General features: G+C 61.2%; 4 protein-coding genes across 6 annotated transcripts; all 4 read right to left on the bottom strand.

The window, feature by feature from the left end:
- Positions 1 to 1358: 1358 nt before the first annotated feature.
- On the bottom strand, positions 1359 to 5200 carry LCNL1 (lipocalin like 1). Its single transcript, XM_064727716.1, has 7 exons — positions 4861 to 5200; positions 4256 to 4395; positions 3695 to 3765; positions 2999 to 3109; positions 2378 to 2479; positions 2122 to 2147; positions 1359 to 1535 (listed from the first exon to the last, which is right to left on the bottom strand). Exons 1-6 carry the CDS (start codon positions 4954 to 4956, stop codon positions 2122 to 2124), a joined length of 546 nt encoding a protein of 181 aa, XP_064583786.1. The 5' UTR covers positions 4957 to 5200; the 3' UTR covers positions 1359 to 1535.
- A 1002-nt stretch (positions 5201 to 6202) lies between these two features.
- Positions 6203 to 8752, bottom strand: LOC135455082 (lipocalin-15-like). Its single transcript, XM_064727928.1, has 7 exons — positions 8609 to 8752; positions 7863 to 8002; positions 7606 to 7670; positions 7213 to 7323; positions 6633 to 6734; positions 6499 to 6520; positions 6203 to 6352 (listed from the first exon to the last, which is right to left on the bottom strand). Exons 1-7 carry the CDS (start codon positions 8702 to 8704, stop codon positions 6349 to 6351), a joined length of 540 nt encoding a protein of 179 aa, XP_064583998.1. The 5' UTR covers positions 8705 to 8752; the 3' UTR covers positions 6203 to 6348.
- Positions 8753 to 9615: 863 nt separating this feature from the next.
- On the bottom strand, positions 9616 to 12320 carry PTGDS (prostaglandin D2 synthase). The gene is made up of 7 exons (XM_064727934.1): positions 11999 to 12320; positions 10938 to 11077; positions 10779 to 10855; positions 10548 to 10661; positions 10240 to 10341; positions 10021 to 10046; positions 9616 to 9783 (listed from the first exon to the last, which is right to left on the bottom strand). Exons 1-6 carry the CDS (start codon positions 12095 to 12097, stop codon positions 10021 to 10023), a joined length of 558 nt encoding a protein of 185 aa, XP_064584004.1. The 5' UTR covers positions 12098 to 12320; the 3' UTR covers positions 9616 to 9783.
- Positions 12321 to 13153: 833 nt separating this feature from the next.
- Positions 13154 to 18168, bottom strand: C8G (complement C8 gamma chain). Of its 3 annotated transcripts, XM_064727932.1 has the most exons (7): positions 17869 to 18140; positions 16966 to 17105; positions 16243 to 16313; positions 15824 to 15931; positions 15447 to 15548; positions 15234 to 15272; positions 13154 to 14722 (listed from the first exon to the last, which is right to left on the bottom strand). In XM_064727932.1, exons 1-7 carry the CDS (start codon positions 18007 to 18009, stop codon positions 14709 to 14711), a joined length of 615 nt encoding a protein of 204 aa, XP_064584002.1. In that variant the 5' UTR covers positions 18010 to 18140; the 3' UTR covers positions 13154 to 14708. The 3 variants fall into 3 exon arrangements, with proteins under 3 accessions (XP_064584002.1, XP_064584000.1, XP_064584001.1); XM_064727930.1 differs by having other exon boundaries at positions 13154 to 15272; XM_064727931.1 differs by lacking the exon at positions 16966 to 17105 and having other exon boundaries at positions 13154 to 15272; positions 17869 to 18168.
- Positions 18169 to 18226: the final 58 nt, after the last annotated feature.

Here is an 18226-nt window from a genome sequence, read left to right as displayed (position 1 = left end):
GAAAGGCAGGAAAGTCACCCAGAGGGGTCACTGTGCTGACTGACAGAGATCTAGTAAAACATCTCATCCGGGCAGCATGAGGAGATATTAGAAGACCAGAGAATAGGACAAGGCTCCATGTAAATCTCAGTTGTACCCCCACCTTTTCAGGGAGGTGGAGGTCCAGGTCTGGCCTGGCAGCCCCAGCAGGGACATGGCCTGAACAGGGCAAGGAGAGAGAGGGTGACAGGGGAGGCTGGGAGGACAAGGAGGCTTGTCAAAGATTCAAGATCTGGAACAGCATAAGGAACACAAATAGAGATGATCTTGCATCACCAGCAGCCATCAGGCGCTGCTCTCAAGCTGCTCCTCAGCCACCAAAAGCTGTCCCCGCACTTCCTTTGCCCCAACACTCTTCTGCTGTCTCCATCAGTTTTTGGGCCCCTGTGTCTGGGCTGATCCTCACTGCACCAGCAGCCCTGGTATGTTTCCATGGCCCTTGGCTGTGCAGCTGAAGATGGAATCAGCATGACAAGCATAAGGGAGAGCAGAGGCAAGTGAAGCTCCTTGCTGCAGGATGCCACCATTGCTGAGTAGGTGCCTAAACCCAGGAAGCCCTTAGGAACATTCAGGGAAGAAAAGTCCCTTTTTATCAGATATATGATGACATCTGGCCAGGTTTGTGGGGGGATAAAGGAGTATTGGATGACCTGCAGAGACAGATGCAAGCTTGATGGAAGGGCTGAGGGACTGTGGAGTGCTGCATGGGGACCCACCGCCTGCTCTGCACGGATGGGACTCACACCCAGCAAACACTGAACTGTCAGCTTGTGTGTCCTCACAGCCCAGCTCCAGCGGGGCTTTTCTCTGTGTGCTGCCCAGAAACCACAGGCAGCTCTCCAGGTTTGGCTCCAGAGGATTCAGACAGCCATGTTCCACAACAGCTTGCACTGGGGCAGAGAGATCCCAAATCTGAATCTTGCCCTGCCTTGGCTCAGCCTGCACTGCTGGATGAGCTCCTGGGGCTCCCAGGGAGCAGAGAGCTGCAGGCACTGCAGGGCAAGAGGAGGAGAGGTGGTGGGTGGTGCAGGTGGATGCAGCCCTCCAAACTCTCTCAGTGGCCTTTTCCATACAGCCCCTCCTGCCCACAGGATTCCCAGCCCCACTGCACCCTTTGCCTTATCTCTGCCTGGCCTGGTCCTGCCCCTCTGGGAGGCACCCAGGAGGGAAAAATCTTGTGGCTCTGAAACTGCCCTCACTTGGGCAAGCTCAGCTGGGATCACTCCTGGCTGTTCACCATCCACAGCCCCCAGGGGGACAACAGGAGAGAGCACAGGCCCCAGCACCCCAGGTTGTCCCCAGACAGCTACACCAACACCTGGCGAGGGTTTCTGTTTATTTGGTAAAAAGCAGGGACTGTGTGCTGGAGGAGCAGGGACTCTGTCAGAGTCCTGACAACAGTGCTTAGAAGAAGGATGGTGGAGCAGGAGCCTGGAGCTTCAGAGCATGGGTCTTGTATTGCTTGGCAGGAGCATCCACAAGCCAGTCTGCACTCTCTGGAAAACAGGTGGGAGAGGTGGTGTCTGGGTGAGGCAAGGACACCTGTGGGACTCTCCATTAGGATCAGTGCATTCTTCTCCAGTTCTCCCCAGATTTGTAGGGTGAGGCACCTCCAGCAATGGATTTCTAGTAACTCCTACAGCTGTATGGCGAGAAAACACAGGCTAGGGGGCAACAGCAAAAATGGTTTGCATGGTGAGACACCAACCCCTCTGGCCAGGTTTGCCAGTCTACAAGCCCAAGGTCCCTTGGGCAGGAGCTGCTGTCCTGGCCCTCACTGCTCAAAGGGCTGGGCAGACATTTCTCTGGTGGTTTCAGCTCACATGCCCATGTTCAGTGCCAGGCACATCCCACTGGGGGTCTCTGGACACTGCTCCTTGGCAGTGCCTGGGCACTGCTATCTGGGGGCCCCTGCTGCAGAGAAGTATCCAAAGGAATGGTCCTACCTGTGTGCAAGCTCCAGCACCAGCTCAGACCAGAGGAATTCAAAGAGTTCTTGGTGGCCCTTGCTTTGGGGGCACCAAGAAAGTAAATTTCCAGGAGAGAACATTGCAAACACCAATTTGCACTGCGGCAACTCACCTACGGTTCACCAAGTCTGCATTCCTCTGTGGAAACAAAGAGAAAGCCTAAGTCTGGCACTGTGGTCTGAATAATCCCATTTAGCACCCAAAATAGACTGCTCAGAAGGAACTTGTGGGTTTCTTCTTGCTCATTGTGCCCAGCCAGAGCACCGCTGGCTGTCAGCACTCCCTCCTGCCAGCTCAGACCATGAAGTGGTGGCACTGATGGGCTGAGCTGGTCCCTGCCTGCATGTCCCTGCATGGGCAGTGCTCACCCTGCCTGGGCAAAATCCAGATTGTCTCGTCGGTGAAGCCATTCAGCTTGGCAAGTCTCTTGAACAGCAACTTGATTTTGGGTCTCACCCACTGGGTTCTGCCTAAAGACAAAGACATGAGTTAGCTCCAGGCTGTGCCTGACCCTGCATCTCCTAGGAAGCTGGTGAGTGTGTCCACCTGAGGGTGGGATGGATGGCAGTCCCTGGGAGAAGGCTGGAGGCACTGGTGGAGGTCCTGGAGAGCAGTGGTGGCCAGGCACATGAGACACCCCACCCAGGATACAAGATGAGCCAGAGGTCCTGACACCAGTGCAGTGACTCCTCTCTTGGTTCCTGTCGTCACTGATTCTGTTCTGCCTGTGCAGCAGGACCCCCACCCTCCACCCTTCTCCGCAAGAAACTTACCCAATGCCATGGACTGGCAGCACAGTGCTGGGAGCCTGAGCCCCAACCCCCCTGCCATGCCAAAGCCCTGCTCCTTCCCTTCCCTGCCACACAGGGAACACACGCAGTCCCTGCCCCACTCCTGCACCTCACCCTGGGCAGGAGTGGAGAGAGAACATTCCCTGGCTCCTGCCCTTGCAGGACCCTTGGAGCAGCTCAGCACTGCTGGCTACGCACTGTAAAGTCTCAGCATGTGCAAGGTCTTCCCCTCTTTCTCTCTGGTGGCAAAGACAACCATGTAGGAGCTGCCGTCGGTGTCCACCAGCCGCACCGTCTTATTGCCTCTGTCTGCAAAGGGATGTGGAGAAAAATTAATTACCTCCTCCTGGAAACCCCCACTGTGCAAAGGGGCTGTGAAGAGCACGAAGCCCACCAAGCCTGAATTTCCTTGATATCCCCTCATCCTAGGTTTTCCCTCTTGCTAAGGCTCCTCAGAAAGCCTGGGGAGCCCACAGACCACAGCAGAGAAGAAGGATGGGGAAGCGAGGGCAGAAAGGGCTGTGGATGGTCAGTGCAGGCTGTTGGCCAGTGTCAGACTGCTCCTTGGGCTGGGAATGATGCAAAACCACCCTTGCTCCATCCCCTGGGAACATCCACTCACAGCCCCTTTGCAGAAGGAACCAGCTTTTCCCTAGGGTTTAAACTTGGCCTCAATGTGTTTATCGCAGAGGGAGGGACTGGGGGCTCTGCCACGCTGCTGGGCCACCAGCCCTGGGGTGCAGCTGGCACCTGAACACAGAGGGATGTCTCAGCCAGGATGCCGGAGGGGCAGGCAGTCCTGAGGGCCATGTCCCCAGGAGCAGCCAGCTGCTTCAGACAGGGATGGTGGGACATGCCCCTATCCTGCCCCAGGAGCCAGGCACCCCCACTCACCAGAGCTGTAGTATTCACCCGGGCTGCCTGTTGGCTTGTAGATCGATTCAAACTTCATACATCTCCCAGGGCTGCAGAACAGTGAAGGATGCTCCAGCTGAGGGGAAGGGACTCCCTCTCCCTTCTCCCCTCCCCTGTTCAAGGGCTGCTATCCCAGATGTGAGACTTGCTGTTCAGAGATGTGATGGTGGGGCCAGGGCAGGAGGGGACAGATACCACCCTTAGAACAAGGGGTACCTGGGGTGGCAGGGGACAGTGCTGGCACCTGGGCATTATCGATGCCCTCACTCATGCTCTGAGGTTCTGGGATGAGGCTGGGTCTGCTGGGAAAGTTGTAATTGTAGGGTCCTGTCCCACCCTCTGTGGTGGCACTGGTCCTGGCCAGTGCTGTCCTGAGCCTGCCCTAAAGATGGGTTGCCCACAGCTGTCCCAAGCCCCTGGTGTTCCTGTCAGGACCCCTGCCCAGATCTTTGGTGAGTGCACTGAGGTGGAGACCCGCCAGTGAAGGTCCAGGGAGGAGTTTGGTAGTGAAGCCAGTGGAGAAAAGCATGTAGGGCTTACGTGGGAATTGCAAAGGAGACCTTCAGGTCACCATCCCCCCGGACCTCAATGCTGGCCATCGCCATCTTCAGCTGGTCCTTTTTTTGGAGGTAGCTCTCCGAGTCAGAGGCCATAGCAGTGATGTACCATGTCCCTGCAACCTGGCAGTGAGAGCAGGCTGTGAGTCCAGAGGAGCAGTCTAGAGAGTCTCTTCCTCAGGGACCGAGCCAGGACAATCTCAGTCCATGGAACATCTACATCCCATTCAGGCAACAAAATTCCCTTAGGGACACCTATGCAGGAGCTGGGTGACTGTCCTCACCTTGTGTGTCAGCAAAGCAAATGGTGGCTGTAGTGACCCCAGCACCAAAACACCTTTACAGTCCTCCCTGCTCTGCTGGTGACTGGAGAACAAGCCCCTTCCCTTCCCTTCCCTTCCCTTCCCTTCCCTTCCCTTCCCTTCCCTTCCCTTCCCTTCCCTTCCTTCCCTTCCCTTCCCTTCCCTTCCCTTCCCTTCCCTTCCCTTCCCTTCCCTTCCCTTCCCTTCCCTTCCCTTCCCTTCCCTTCCCTTCCCTTCCCTTCCCTTCCCTTCCCTTCCCTTCCCTTCCCGGGATGCTGAGGGTCACCTTGCTCTCGTCCAGCTCCGCCGTTCCCGGGTCCCCAGCCTGCGCACGCCACAAGCACAGCAGGACCATGCCCAGGCTCAGCCCCAGGGTCCTCATCTCGCCTCAGCTCCTGTGCCCTCAGCCGTGGGATGGGGAGCGGTGCCGGCGCTGTCGCATTTATAGCTCCGCGCTGCCGCCCCCGCTGGAGCCGTGCCGAGCCGTGCCGGGCCCCAGGGAACGCTCTCGGCTTGCCTTGGGCAAGGGGTGGATCCGATCCGCAGGGCAGCCAAGGGTCAACAAACCCCTGCGGCAGAGAGGGGCTTGTGCCTGCCAGCCCCAAAACGGAGTTACAGGAACCGTTGCGCCACTGCTGAAATTTGGGATTTCCCCCGGTTTTTTAGTTGCTTGTGAAAGAACAAAGCGAACGGTTGTTTTCCAACGGGCTGCCAGGAGGAGCAGGAGGTTCTTCCCGGCACCGGCCCCGGGGCAGCCCCGTTGCCCAGCTCACCAAGGCCCTCGATGACCCGTTCTTCTGAAACGTGCCCCAGGGCAGCTGCCGGGGTCCTGCCCAAACCCAGCCCTTCCAGGCTCAGCCTGACCCGCGGTGCCTGCGCCGGCCTCCCCCCGACCTTCGCTGGGGCCCGCAGGGGCTGCCGAGCGGGCTGCATCCTGAGCAGCGTGGGCAGAACAAGGGGTTCGTGTCGCTGTGGAAGTGTGTCCCTCCTGCCCAGAGTGTGATGTCCCCTGTGGCCTGGCTCTGCCAGGCTTCTGGGGTCACAGCCCAACATCTGCCTGGGCACTGAGGGACTGCAGGGCAGGGAGGCAGAGGGGGGACCAGAGGCTGCCTTCACTGTGCAGGAGGTGAAGGCAGATAAAAACTGCCCTTGGGGCTCCTGGCAGCATGGCCTTGCTTTGGTGAGATGGGGGACCAAGGGGGGTGGCAGGCATGTGGGTCCCAGTCCGGCCACAGGCAGCCCTGGTGCCACCCCATTCCCAGCTGGGTGGCCTGGGAGAGGACTGAGCAGGGAATGAGGTTTCTGGGGGTGTCCCTGCAGGCAGCTCTGGGCAGCCTGACTGCTTCACCCTGTCTGCCCAGAGCTATTGACCACAGCTAGGCTGTGGTCACCTGGCTCCTGTCCACCCTGGCTCCATTCTTCCCTCCCCTGGCAGCTGCTCCCCTGCACCTTCCCCATCCTCTGCTCCCCATCCTCCCTATGCTGGGCACAGCAAACATCACATCCAGGGAGCCCCTTAAAACCTGTGGGGGCCTGACAGGAAGGGTCAGCTCCAGAACCGTTGGGCTCAGGGTGCCTGGGGACCCTGGCACCGCCTTGCTCCCGCCAACAAAGCACCGAGCTCTGGGGCAGCTGCTGCATCTATTTATTTAGGAGGTTGATGGTGATCCTGGTATGGAGCAGGGGGTCTGCCAGAGCCTGAAGGATGGGAAGGAGCACCACGGAGTGGGGCACAGAGCCCATCATCCACCAGGTCTGGAGGACACGAGGCCCTTCAGCTGCAGAGGGAGATGACTGGTCAGAGCAGGGCAAAGCCAAGGTGACAGAGGCCCGAGGCAAGTGGGGGATCCCCCAGGGCCTGCAAGTCCCTGCTCAGCCCAGGCCATGCTGAAAGGGAGTCACAGCTTTCCCTGGCCACACTCACCTCATGTCCCCAATGCATTGATCTGTTGGAAAGCAAAGAGAGGGGTGAGTGTGCAGCTGACAGCACCCCGAGCCCCTGCACAGTCCGCACGCAGAGGGGCCGCAGCTGCCACCCTGTGCCCTTGGGCCACTCACCTGACTTGGGCAGGATGGCCAGCATGTCCTGGGTCAGGCCCATGGTGGGGATGAGCTCCATGAACTTCTGCAGGAGCTGGGGGCTCACGTCCTGCTCCCTTGCTGCAGCCACAGACCCAGAGTGGGGGCTGGTGAATTCCAGCAAGGAATCCCAGCAAGGAATCCCAGCAGCCAGCCCCACACTGGGGCTCCAGGTACTGCGGGGCAGCAGCTGAACCCCAGGGAAGGGCCAAGGTGAAGCCATGAACACGCAGGGTGGACCCACAGCTGCCCTGGGCTGGCAGCAAAGGGTCACAAGCTGCTTGGGATCAGCGACCCATTTGTTTGGGGTGGTTTGGGGTGGCTGGCAGGCTTGGGATGCTGCAGCTGGGCTTGCACACTGCAGGGGGCTCTGGTTCAACCCGCAACCAGCTGGAGATTACTTTAGTGCAAGGTTTCATTCACCCCAAAATTAATTCCCTAGGTGATGGACATGGGGTGCTGCTGGTAGTGGCCCTGGGTAGTGGTGGGGAGCCCAGTCCCTGCCTGCTGCTGGTGCCCCCATCCCTTTCCAGGAGCCAGGTCCCCACTCCCAACATACTGAGGAGCTGCAGCGCCGTGCTGGGCTCTGTCTCGCTGTGGACCTCGTGCAGGACAGCGTAGTGGCTGTAGTCTGTCTCCATCACACACAGATTCCTCTTCTCTTGTGCTCCTAAGGACCCCAGAGGTGACAGTCTGGGTGACATGGTACAGTCTGAGCCCTCCTGGGCCCTGCTGAGGCCCACAGCTCAAACCTCAAATTTGCCTGAAGGCCGTATGAGGAAGGAACCCCTGCTCAATGTGGAGGAGCCAGGTGCCCACCCACCCACAACCTCTTGCTAAGCCGTGGAGGCAGAGGGGCCAAGCCCACCTCCCACTACTGCCGAGGCATGGGGGCTGGGGATGCCCTCTGTTTCGGGGTACCCATGGCTCCAAAGCCCCTCTCCACACATACCCATATAGCGCCCCGCCTGCCCACTCTGCTGGAAGAGCAGCTCAAACTCTTGGCATTTGTCCATCCTGGAAAAGGAACATGAAAAAGACATATGTGACCAGACCCATGGGAAGGCAGCAGAGTGAGATGGGCCCAGCCTGCCCAGGGGGATGCACTGAGGCAGAACTGGGCAACCCAGAGCAGTGGGGGAGTTGCTGTGGCGGGGGGAAGGGAGTTCCTGCCCACAGGGGAACACAGTGAGCAGGATGGACACTTACAGGGGTAAGACCAACTTCATGGCCAGGTCCCCTTCTGGTGTGAAGCTGACGATGGCCATGGATGACTTCATCCCATCCTTCATCTTCAGGAAGACGGAGCAGTTGGAAGCAATGGCTGTGACATGCCACTCCCCTGCAAACTGCAGCAGGACATCACCAGTGGAATTTGGAAAAGTTGTGGGGACCTGCCAGGGGGACCTGCACTCCTCCATTAGGGGGACTTGGAAGCCCACTGCAGAAATTTGCCAGCCTACAGCGGACCTGCCTCTCTCTGTGGGGACCTGTCACCCTCTTCAGGGACCAGCCACCATCTGTGGGGATCTGCCCTCCACTATGGGCAACATGACAGCCCACTATAGAAACCTGCCAGCTGGTGGTGGCAGACCTGCCACCCTCTGTGGGGAGCAGCAAGGCAAACATGGGGAACTGCCACCTTCCTGCATGCAGAACACCCTGTCCTGCCCCATGCTAAGAGTACAGGTGCAGCACCCGGCCCATGTTCCCTGGGAAAGTGCCACATGCTTGCAGACATCATGGCCCCACGTGCTGGTGTCCATGCAGTAGGGCTGTTGGTGCTGGACACAGTTCCAGGACTGACCTGGTTTTGCACAGGTTCTCCTGGGAGCTGCCCTGGAGCTGGCTCAGGGATGGCTGGCAGGTGCCCTGGGGTGCAGCACAGGCCCCCTGCTCCAGCCAGCCCCTCCAGTCCAGGCAGGATGTGCCGGGCAGCACCGTGCTGTGCTTACCTTCTCGGTGTCCAGGTCCGGCTGCACGGGCACCTGGGCTCCTGCCTGCAGCAGGCAGAGCAGGGCTAGAGCCAGGCTGGGCAGTGCTGCTGCCATCCTCACTCTGGAGTGGATGTGGGCAGGAGACGCTGCACCCACTTTATAGCCCCCACTGCTGGCAGCACTCCTGCCCACGCCAGCTTTATGCAACAGGTTACACAAGAGCAGGGATAACCTGTGCCTGGCTTAGGTGACAGTGCTGGCCCTGTCCCCCCCAGTTTCAGATGAATGCAGCCTTGTGTGAGACCCAGCCCAGAGCACGCCAGGACCCAGTGCTGCCCCGTGTCCGCTCTGTACGGGGAGGAATGTGACATGCACCCCAGGGGCCCCCTCCTGGCTGTTCCCCTTGGTTCCAGGGTCTGTCAGTGGTGGGATGGATCCTGCCTCAGGGTCCTCAGTGCCAGAGAATGGTTATGTTGGTGTTCTACCCCAGGCTGAGCCACAGCCCAGCGCCCTCAGAAGGGGTGGTGGCTTCTTAGGCTGGTAGCACCAGACTCAGACCCCACTGCTGGAGAGGGTCCGGGTTCATGGGATGGAGCCCGGGAGATGCTCAGGATCAAGCCACACCCAGAGCTCACCGACATCCTTCTTCATGTCCATCCTTCCCCAAACTTCTGGAGACCTCCTGATTGCCCATTGCCCCATTCCCATGCTGCCAGCCTGCTCTCCGGTAGGAAAACCAAGGCAGGGAGGTCAGGGGAGCCCAGGGTGCTCAAGGAGCAGAGGGGGAGCAGATGCCCAGGGGTCCTAGACTCAGGGACCTTTTTTGTGGGACAGGCCAGGTTCAGTGGCCAGGCAGCACCATCGGGCAGGGCTGTGAGTGCACATGGGGTCTCACCCCAGCAGTTCCAAAGCAAGGAGCTGGGGTCAGCCCTGACCACTAATCCCAGTCCCAACCCTGTTGGCCATGCTTTCCCCTGCCCATTGCCGTGTTTGGGCCTGCCCCACAACAATCCAGCAGAAGGGGATTGTTTTTTAATGGGTTTTAATGAAGACAGGGATCCAGGTGTGGATTGTGAAGACAGGGAGCGAAGGCTGCTGTGGTGCTGGGGGGCCACTGCGGATCAGATGGGGCAGGGTGGTCACCAGCTTGCGTTGCTGTTGGGGCTCGGGCTGGCAGCAGGTGGTGGCTCTGCCTGGAAAAGATGAGGGACACCAGGTAACACACAGGGGGGACATGGGCCTGGCCAGCCTCACACTGAGGGGATAGACACCCCACAGGGCTGGGTGGGGGATCCCCAGTCGATGTCAGGAGAGCAGCAACCCAGGGAAGGGGTGTGGAGGGGCTGGGGGCTCTGTGGGGTGATGTGGCTTTAAGCATCCCCACACCATCCCACAGGGCTGGTCTGAGCCCCAGTGAAGGCAGGACTCACCTAAGCAGCATCTGCCATGCATTTGTCTGCAGGAGGAAGAAACAGGGAGATCAGCTCAGCTCCTCTGGGGGCTGTGGGAACTCAGCCCCCCTGAGGGATCCTGAATGGGGGCACCCCATGGCTGGCCCCATAGAGAGGCCAGCAGGGTCTTCTCCTTCTCTCCCCCTGTGGTATCTCACCCCCTACTCCCCGCCACCATCCCTGCGCTCCCAGGCTCACCCGTCTGGGGCAGGATGAGGATCTCATCGTCGGTCAGGCCCTGCCCCCTGGAGAACTGGGTGAACATCTCCAGGCGTTCGGGACTCAGCTCCTTTGTCCGGCCTGCAGCCAAGAGCAGGGTGAGAGACAAGTCCCCCCATACCCCCCAGCACAGGGGCACAGGCAGCCCTGCAAGGGGGCCCTGACCCAGCCATCATCCCCCTAAGGTCACCCCAGCTTGGGAAATGACCCTAACCCTGCCCTTCTCTCATGGGAAAGACAGACATCTGGGGGGCACGGACAGCATGGGGGTCCTGGGGCAGACGTACTGTAGAGCAGCACCATGGTGGAGGGACCAGTGCTCTTGGAGATCTGGGTGGCCACCAAGGCGTACTCTTCGTAGTTGGTCTCCACCACATGGATGTTGTGCTTGCTGCCCCAGCCTGTGGGGAACATGGGGCACAGCTCAGCCCTGAGCTCCAAATCAGCCACAAGGCAGAAGCAGGGACAGCAGGGCTGGGAGCATGTCCGGGGCTGCCCCACGGAAGCTGAGCACTCACGTGGGCTGGTGTAGCTGTAGCGCCCCGGCTGCTCTGTCTTGGTGTAAAGACTGTTCCTCGTCACGCACTGGTCACCCCTGGGAAGCAGAACAGCAGGGGATGCACCAGTGGCCACCCCCAGCAGCCCCTTCCCACTCACCCGCTCCCCATGCCCCATACTTGGGGTAGGTGGAGGTAACTTCCAGGTTCCCCTCTGCTGTGGTGGAGATGATGGTTGTGCACATCTTCATCAGGTGCCTCTTCTCCTTGAACCAGTTAGAGTTGGAGGCCAGGCCGATGCTGTACCATCTCCCTGTGAGCTGCACACAACCTCCAGTCAGCCCCAGCTGGGAACGGACTCTCTCACCCACCAGCCCCAGCCTGGGCCATGTCCCTCTCTTCTGGCAGCCCATTCCCTACAGCAGGACAGTGTCCCAAGGTTGTAATTTCACAGGGAGCTGCTACAGCTCTTGGCAACCACAAAACTCAGGAACAAGGAAATCCCCGTTTCATGACATGGCCTTCACTGCCCTTGGGTGTTTCCTTCCTCTTCACCCCAAGCCCAGGGAGCGTGACAGGACTGCCTGGCTCTGAGATACCATTTCCATCCATCTGGGGGTGTGAGGATGGGTCAGGACGCTGGGTCCAGCATGGCTCATTCCATTCTGGTGCATGGAGCCACCAGTGTGATGCCCCTGAGGGAAACTGCCCACCTTGGAGAGCAGCTGTGCTGGGATCACCCTTGCAGCACATCCCAAACCCCTGTCCTTGCAGGAAGTGCCTCCTGCCATCCTCATCACCTGCCTGGGGTGACTGTCCCCCAGGACTTTTCCAGGGGAGAAGGGATGCAGGGGATATCCCAGCACAGCAGCCCTTGTTTTTTTGTGGCCCTGGGCTGGGGTTTTTACTGGGGAGGGAGGGGTTCCCATGGCCCATCTCTGTGCTGTCAGACTGAGATTGCATTTCTCTCTCTCCCTGTGCATCCACCCCCACTCTGCAGCACAGCAGCAGCTCGGCCCCATGCCCAACCCAGGGTCCTGCCTCACAGCCTCAATGCTGGATCCCTTCCAGAGCCGCCAAACCCAGGTGCTGGGAGGTCCCCAGGATGGGAGGCTGCATGTGCACCAGTGCGAGCCTGGCCCCCCATCCACCTGCACCACCCCCTCCCCACATTTTCAGGGCAAGGATCCCCCAAAACAGCCCAAACCTCCACGGAGGTGATGCCGGTTGGCCTGGGTCACCTTGTCCTGCTGGAAGTCAGCCTGGACAGGAATGCTGTCCTGGGCGTGCAGTGTCCCGAGCAGGGCCAGCCCCAGGATGCTGAGCAGCATGGTCTGCATGGCAGAGCCGAGCCGAGCTGAGCTGAGAGCTGGAGGCAGAGCGCTGCAGTGCTGGAGAATCTGGCGAGCCCCTATTTATGGCCAGGCGTTGTGGGGCCCCCGGGAGCCAGCCCTGCCTCCCCCCGTGCCGTTATGCAAGCTGGAGCAGCACAGAGCGCTGAAGCCAAAGGGCAAGCAGGGGATCCTGTGAATGCTTCCCTCCTGTTGATATGACATATTTGCTCCAGGGTGCCAAACTGCTCTGCAGTGAAAACAGCCAGTGGCCAGCGCAGGGGCTGCCCTGCCCCCAGTGCTGCCGGGCCGGCGTGGGGAGCAGCCACGGAGAGGGGCCAGCGCTGCCCCATCCACACAGGGAGGCCTCACTCGGACCCAGAGTGGGGCTTCAATGAGATGAAGGAAATGTCCAGTGTCTGCCAGGTCCCAACCCAACCCATGAGACTCGACACCTGCATGTGCTCTTACAGGACACCTTGCTTTGCCTTGACTCAAGTACCCAAGGAAGTATCTTTGCTGGCCTTAGCTTGGGGTGCGTCCCACTGGTGAGCCGGGGAGCCCCATGTTCAGCTCCCTGGGGACCAGCATACAGCCAGATGCACCCTAGAACCTGACACCCCACTCGCCCGGCAACCCTTACACAAGAGGGGCTGGAGATGCCCTTCCCCCTTGGTTTGGGGTCACCAGTGGGTACTAAGGTGCCCCCCTCAATCTGGGGATGCCCCTGCAGGGTGAGAGCAGCGGATGTATGCTGGGTGCCAGCAGCAACGCCCATGAGTCTGGCAGGATTTGGGTAGGGCTGGCCATGCCGGGCAGAGCCCCAGCCCCGCGGCGCAGCCCTGCCAAGGTGCTTTACGTAAGGAGCATGTTTTCAGAGCAGCTGGTTTTCCCCTGGCAGCCCCCCCTGCACATTCCCTCCCCGCGCCCCGCTGCGAGGCCGCTCTGCCCTGCACACCCCGCGCCTGCCCCGCCCCGCGGGCTTAGGAAAACAAAACAAAAGCTGAGCACGCAGGGCTGCACATCACGAGAGCCTGGCTGGGGCCTGGTATGCTGGGCTGGGGCTCAGTCTGCCCCGGAGCTCACCCTCAGGGTGCTGGGAGAGTCTCTCCATCGGGCACAGGGGCAGGGAACACCCGGGCTGTCCCTGGCACTGCGGCAGGAACACAAAGCCCCCTCTGCTGCCAGGTACCCCCAGCTGCCAGGTACTCCCTGCCCAGGGGCAAGGAGGGGGTGCCCGATGGATATCCGGGTGGTGCTCGGCTGTCCTGGGGGTGGCAAAGCTGGGAGCCAGCCCAAGGACCTGGGTGGCAAAGCTGGAGCACTTGGGGGCACAGGGGAACACCAACGGTGGCAAGGGTCACAAAGAGCAGGGCTGGGGGCAGGACGAGGTATCTGGGCTGTGGATCCCCGCGGGGGCTGGACACAGACCCTTGGGCATAACCTGGGTGTTTGCACCCAGAAATGGTTTAGCCCCAACGACGGACGGGCTGAGCCGGTGTGAAGGGGTGGAGAATCCTTGGGGACCAGCCCAGGTCCCCGGGGCTCTCCCCTTCCTCCCTGATCCCCCTGCCCGGTGCAACCCCTTCGCAGAGCAGGTAAAATGAGCTGGGTGCTCACAGCCCGGCTCTGTCAGGTTCGGGGGCGGTCGGGCTGGGCTCGGCTGCCCCGCACCTGGGTGGGGGGAACGGGGACCGGCTCCGGGCACATCACGTGGCTTCCCTTACATAATTCCCTGATAAACAACATGTGTTACCAGTTCCCGCCAGGATTGCAAAATGCTGCTGTGGGGACAGAGGGCTGCTCCCCCCGCGGGGCCCCGCACCTGCCTGCGGCCTTGGCCGGGCTCCACACGGGGACAAGGGCTCGGATGAGGGGCTGCAGCGTTAACCCTGCAGCTCCCCAGCCCCTGCCTCTCTCTGAAAGGTGCTGCCGCGCAGGCAGGAGTCCAGCAGCCCCTCGGGGAATGAACTCTGCAGGGCTGGGGCAGGGGAACGGGATGTTTCCCAGCCCCTGGAGATGGGAAGCAGGACTGTGGGAATAAGATTTCCTCCGCCGGGTCCCTGAGTGATCTCCCAGCTTGTTGGGGGAAAAGGCAGATGCTGTGGTCTCCCTCAGAGCCCTCAAGTCCATGCTCCCTGTGGCCCCAGGCTCCCTGTGGTTCCCCTCAGTGCTTGCCCCTGCCAGCTGGATCAGGAATCACCACAATTCTGCCCTGCTGTCCGTGGCTGAGGAAGGCTTGCAGAGAAGATGGCAGGGGTCTGCATGGAAGGGGTCTGCAGAGTCCCCCCAACACCCCCTGGCACCCCCCAGCCAGGAGCACATGCCCAAGGCACTGGCAGGCCATGGTGCAGGCAGTGCTGGCCTGGCTGGGGCAGACCAAGAGGTGACTGGCCTGTACACAGGCTCTTCTCTGAGGCATTTATTGGGGTGTTGCGGGCTCCTGCAGGAGAGTGAGGCACAGAGCAGAGGGGGGACACAAGCTGGGGGGGCACAGGACAAGGACAGACACAGCTGCCAGCACAGCTGGAAGGGCTGAGGAGCTCAGGTCTGTGTGGCCATGGGCTGCTGGCTGAGGTGAGGGCTGAGCTCTGGGACCCTCTGGAAACTCCATCTGCACCTACAGCTTCGTTTCTGGAAGGAAGAGAAGTGCTGAGGGGCTGGCGGGGGTGTCCAAGCCCAGCACCAGGGCTGGAGACCTACCTCTGCCTTGCCAAGCACCAATGACAAGTAATGGAGCTGTCCCCAAGGACCCCAGGCTTCACCCCAGCATGCCCCTGTGCCAGGACATCTCATCCTAGATCAGACCTCACCCCAGGAAACACCAGTATAGATCCATCAAGCCCAGTCTGACCCATGTGGCGAGTGAGCGGGGTTTGCTTTGCCACCTGATGCCCATCGTGAGTGATGGTTTGCCACACAAGGGCACAAGCTCTGTCCTGGGGAATGGTCTGGCATGGCCCTTCCCGTGCCAGCCCAGCCCTCCCACATTCCTGGGGCAGGACCACACAGCCACAGTGCAGCGTGGATCTGGCCCAGTGTGCCCAGCCCACTGACAGGACAGGGTCACCCAGCTGGTACCCAGTGAGGGACCAAGCCTGGCACATGGGGGCACCCAGCGCATCACCCAGCATCCCCAACTCACCATCGAGGACGTGAAATTCATCTGCAGAGTCACAAAATCCTGAAAGAGATAGAGCCCAGGGGGATCACCTTGTCTGGGACCTGGCACTCCCCAGCCCCTGCACCCCCAGGACACTGCAGGGCACAGCCCCATCCTTGCATCTTTGTCCCTGGGGTGGCCAGAGCACGGGGACAGAGCCCACACGGGTCTCCCAGAGGAGCATGTGCCACCCACCATAGGTGGGGAAGTAGTAGGTGACATCCTGGCTCAGCCCCACGGCCCTGGCGCGCTGCTCGAACTTGTCCACGACGGCGTCACTGACGCGGCTGCTCCGTCCTGCAAGCAAGGAGACACCAGCACTGGCTGCAGGCCCCAGCTGGCCCTGGCCCAAAGCCACCCACGTCCCTACACAGGGCCCAGGGGGCTTTCAGCTCAGAGAAGTGGGCTCCCAGTTTCCCCCTCCCCCACAGCATCTGGGAACCATTCTCCAGCTAGGAGTGACCCCCATTCCATGTTGGGTCCTCCAAGGCCTCAGCTGGCCTCTCCAGAGTCCAGCACAGGTTTCCCACCACTGTCATTCACCTGCCATGAGACCCCGAGCCCCAACCTACCATAGAGCTTAACAGAGATGCTGCGGCCCTTCTGGTAATAGAGAATGATGAAGCTGCTGGGGTCAGCCTCACCCACCACCACATCCACTTTGCTGCTTTTCCTATGGCCTGGGAAAGACGAGACGCTAGCCCAGTTAGTCCCAGTCAGTCCTGGTTAGCCCCAGCATCATCCAGGGGCTTCATTTCACCACAAGCCGAGTGTGCGAGCAGTGAAAATCAGAACCAGAGTGGGGCAACCCCACAGGCACCAGCCCATGGTGTAACCTGTAATGGCATCTGGCACTTAGTGACCCAAGACACAAAATACTAGGAGTGCACTGGGAAGAGGGACATTGGTACCAAAACCCTGCTGAGAGCAGGACTGGGGGCTCCAGCAGCCTCCTGGGGGGACTGGGGGGCCCCAGAGCAGTCTCCCTCACCCTTCAGCAGGAAGCGTCCGGGGGCCTGGGCGGGAAGGTAGTGCTGCCTGATTTCCCAGCACATCCTGTCCCTGCAGGGGGAGAGGAGGAGGAGATGTCAGTACAGGCTGTGGAGGATCTTCTAGGATCCCTGCAACCCTGCCTGCCAAGGCACACAGGCTGTTTCCTTGGGACTCGGTTTTCTCCCCAGGGAAAGATGTCCCAGAACACTGGGGAGACATTGTGAGAGATGCTGAGCTCAAGGAGTCCCTGCCACCTCCCTGCAACGCTGAGCCTGGTCAGGACCTTAGGGCCCATCAGGCTGGGGAAAGTGCTCACAGATGTGCTGAAGGTCCCCATCCTCAGACAGGCTGCTCCTAGGATAGTCCTAAGAGCCAGTCCTGGGCTGGGCAGCCTTAGAGCCACCACGTCTCAGTTTTGCCAGCCTGGCTGTCCTCACACTGACCAGCCTGGGCACCCCCAGCTCGGCTTGGGCTAGTGGACATGTGGGTGGCAGAGTGTCCATCTTGACCAGGGCGCCCATCGTGGCCAGGGTTTTGACTACAAAACTCCTTGGAGGGTATCCCACCCATATTTGCTTCTGGGGCAGCTCTGTCCTCTTTGGAGCCTATGGCCAGGGCACTGGCACTGCTCTCAGTCCCCATCCCAAGGCACTGGTCCTGTTCCACCCTGCCTGCAGCATCCCTGTCTCTGCCCACGGCCCCCGTGCCTGGCATCACTCACAGCTTCCTGAAGGTGCTGATGGCCAGGCTCTGCCCATCCAGGACGGTCATTGTCACTGTCGTGGCCTCCAGCTGGTGGCTGTGCTCTGCCAGGTAGCTGCAGCGGGAGGCCATGCCGACCAGGAACCACTTCCCTGAGAGCTGCATGGCACAGGGGTGGCACCATCTGCTGGGCCACAAGCCTGGAGTGCCACCACTCAATCACCTTGAGCACCCTCCCTCTCATTCATCAGCTCTGCCCACAGCTGTTCCTGTCCCAGCCTTGCACACAGGGCACAGTGGCCCTTCAGGGGCTGGTTGGTGGGGTGGCAGGGCAGAATGAGCCTGGCATGGGGACAGGCTGGGGGTATGGAGGGGCTGCCCAAGGCACCTGCCCATGGCTCACACTGCCCACAGCACTGCGGGCACCCCAGTGCCACACTGGGTGTCTGTTGGCATCACAGAATGCCGCAGGCCCAGCTCGCCCCGCCAGCAGAGCCCTGAGCTCAGCCCCAGCCCCACAGTGAGAGCGGCTGCACCGGCGCTCCGGCAGCTCCACATGAGTAAGGAAGGGGCTCCTGTGAGGCTCCGGCCCCAGCCCTGCTCCGCGGGCAGCTCTGCAGGCAGCGCTGGGGCTGAGCCGGGCTCAGGCAGGCCTGGCTGTGTGGGGGGCGCACCGAGGGCTGGGAGGCTGAGCCTGGGGAGGACAGCGGGGGTCAGACCTGGAGGGGGACACGGGACGGGCTGCAATGGTGGGCCTGGGGAGGAAGGGCGCAGGGGGTCAGCGCTGGACGGGCATGCCGGCCGGGGATACAGGAGGGTGGGCTGCAATGCCGGGTCTGGGGGGACACACGGCACGGGAGCCACCGCGGCTCTCTGCAGCCCACCCGAGTGCGGGGCCGGCGGATGCCCACAGAGCCCTCACCTGGTGGAGGCTGAGCGCCTCCTGAGCCGCCACTTTTTCGAGCGCACTCTGGGGAGGGGGCGGCCGCCGTCTCCGCGCCGCCCTCTGCCCCCTCGCCGTGAGGAGCAGCCCGAGGAGCAGGAGGGTGCGCAGGGCCGCCATGTGCTGCTGTGCGAGGCCGGCGCTGCCGGGAAGCGGCGGGGCCAGGCGGGCACGGCCGGGAGCCAGGAGCCCTGGGGGCGGCTGGACGAGGTCATGGCCGGGGTGAGCGCAGAGAGCGGGGCCGGGACAAGGCGGGCGGCTGAGGAGGGGCCGGGCCGGGCCGGGGGCTCCCGGGATGGGCGGGGCCTGTTTGGAACAGGGCGTGGCTTAAGGGGAC

The sequence above is a fragment of the Zonotrichia leucophrys genome, chromosome 17 (genome assembly GCF_028769735.1).
Source record: "Zonotrichia leucophrys gambelii isolate GWCS_2022_RI chromosome 17, RI_Zleu_2.0, whole genome shotgun sequence".
In the NCBI taxonomy this organism is placed as follows: domain Eukaryota; kingdom Metazoa; phylum Chordata; class Aves; order Passeriformes; family Passerellidae; genus Zonotrichia; species Zonotrichia leucophrys.
The sequence above is the reverse complement of the archived record's forward strand: the minus strand, read 5'-3'. Positions and strand labels throughout refer to the sequence as shown.

What these genes read in the sequence shown, in the direction of transcription:
- PTGDS (XM_064727934.1), bottom strand. Translation starts at nt 12,097, where the DNA reads ATGCAGACCATGCTGCTCAGCATCCTGGGGCTGGCCCTGCTCGGGACA. An exon ending in GTTACCTCCACCTACCCCAA is followed by an intron (nt 10,856 to 10,937) that starts GTATGGGGCATG and finishes TCTGCTTCCCAG; the next exon opens with GGGTGACCAGTGCGTGACGA. An exon ending in CCTCATCCTGCCCCAGACGG is followed by an intron (nt 10,047 to 10,239) that starts GTGAGCCTGGGA and finishes TTCCTCCTGCAG; the next exon opens with ACAAATGCATGGCAGATGCT.
- LCNL1 (XM_064727716.1), bottom strand. Translation starts at nt 4,956, where the DNA reads ATGAGGACCCTGGGGCTGAGCCTGGGCATGGTCCTGCTGTGCTTGTGG. An exon ending in GGGTGAATACTACAGCTCTG is followed by an intron (nt 3,110 to 3,694) that starts GTGAGTGGGGGT and finishes ATCCCTTTGCAG; the next exon opens with ACAGAGGCAATAAGACGGTG. An exon ending in CTGGATTTTGCCCAGGCAGG is followed by an intron (nt 2,148 to 2,377) that starts GTGAGCACTGCC and finishes TTGTTTCCACAG; the next exon opens with AGGAATGCAGACTTGGTGAA.
- LOC135455082 (XM_064727928.1), bottom strand. Translation starts at nt 8,704, where the DNA reads ATGGCAGCAGCACTGCCCAGCCTGGCTCTAGCCCTGCTCTGCCTGCTG. An exon ending in CGGACCTGGACACCGAGAAG is followed by an intron (nt 8,003 to 8,608) that starts GTAAGCACAGCA and finishes GTCCTGCTGCAG; the next exon opens with TTTGCAGGGGAGTGGCATGT. An exon ending in GCAGGCGGGGCGCTATATGG is followed by an intron (nt 7,324 to 7,605) that starts GTATGTGTGGAG and finishes TGGGGTCCTTAG; the next exon opens with GAGCACAAGAGAAGAGGAAT.
- C8G (XM_064727930.1), bottom strand. Translation starts at nt 18,009, where the DNA reads ATGGCGGCCCTGCGCACCCTCCTGCTCCTCGGGCTGCTCCTCACGGCG. An exon ending in CGGACGCTTCCTGCTGAAGG is followed by an intron (nt 15,932 to 16,242) that starts GTGAGGGAGACT and finishes CGTCTTTCCCAG; the next exon opens with GCCATAGGAAAAGCAGCAAA. An exon ending in CATCTCTGTTAAGCTCTATG is followed by an intron (nt 15,549 to 15,823) that starts GTAGGTTGGGGC and finishes CCTTGCTTGCAG; the next exon opens with GACGGAGCAGCCGCGTCAGT.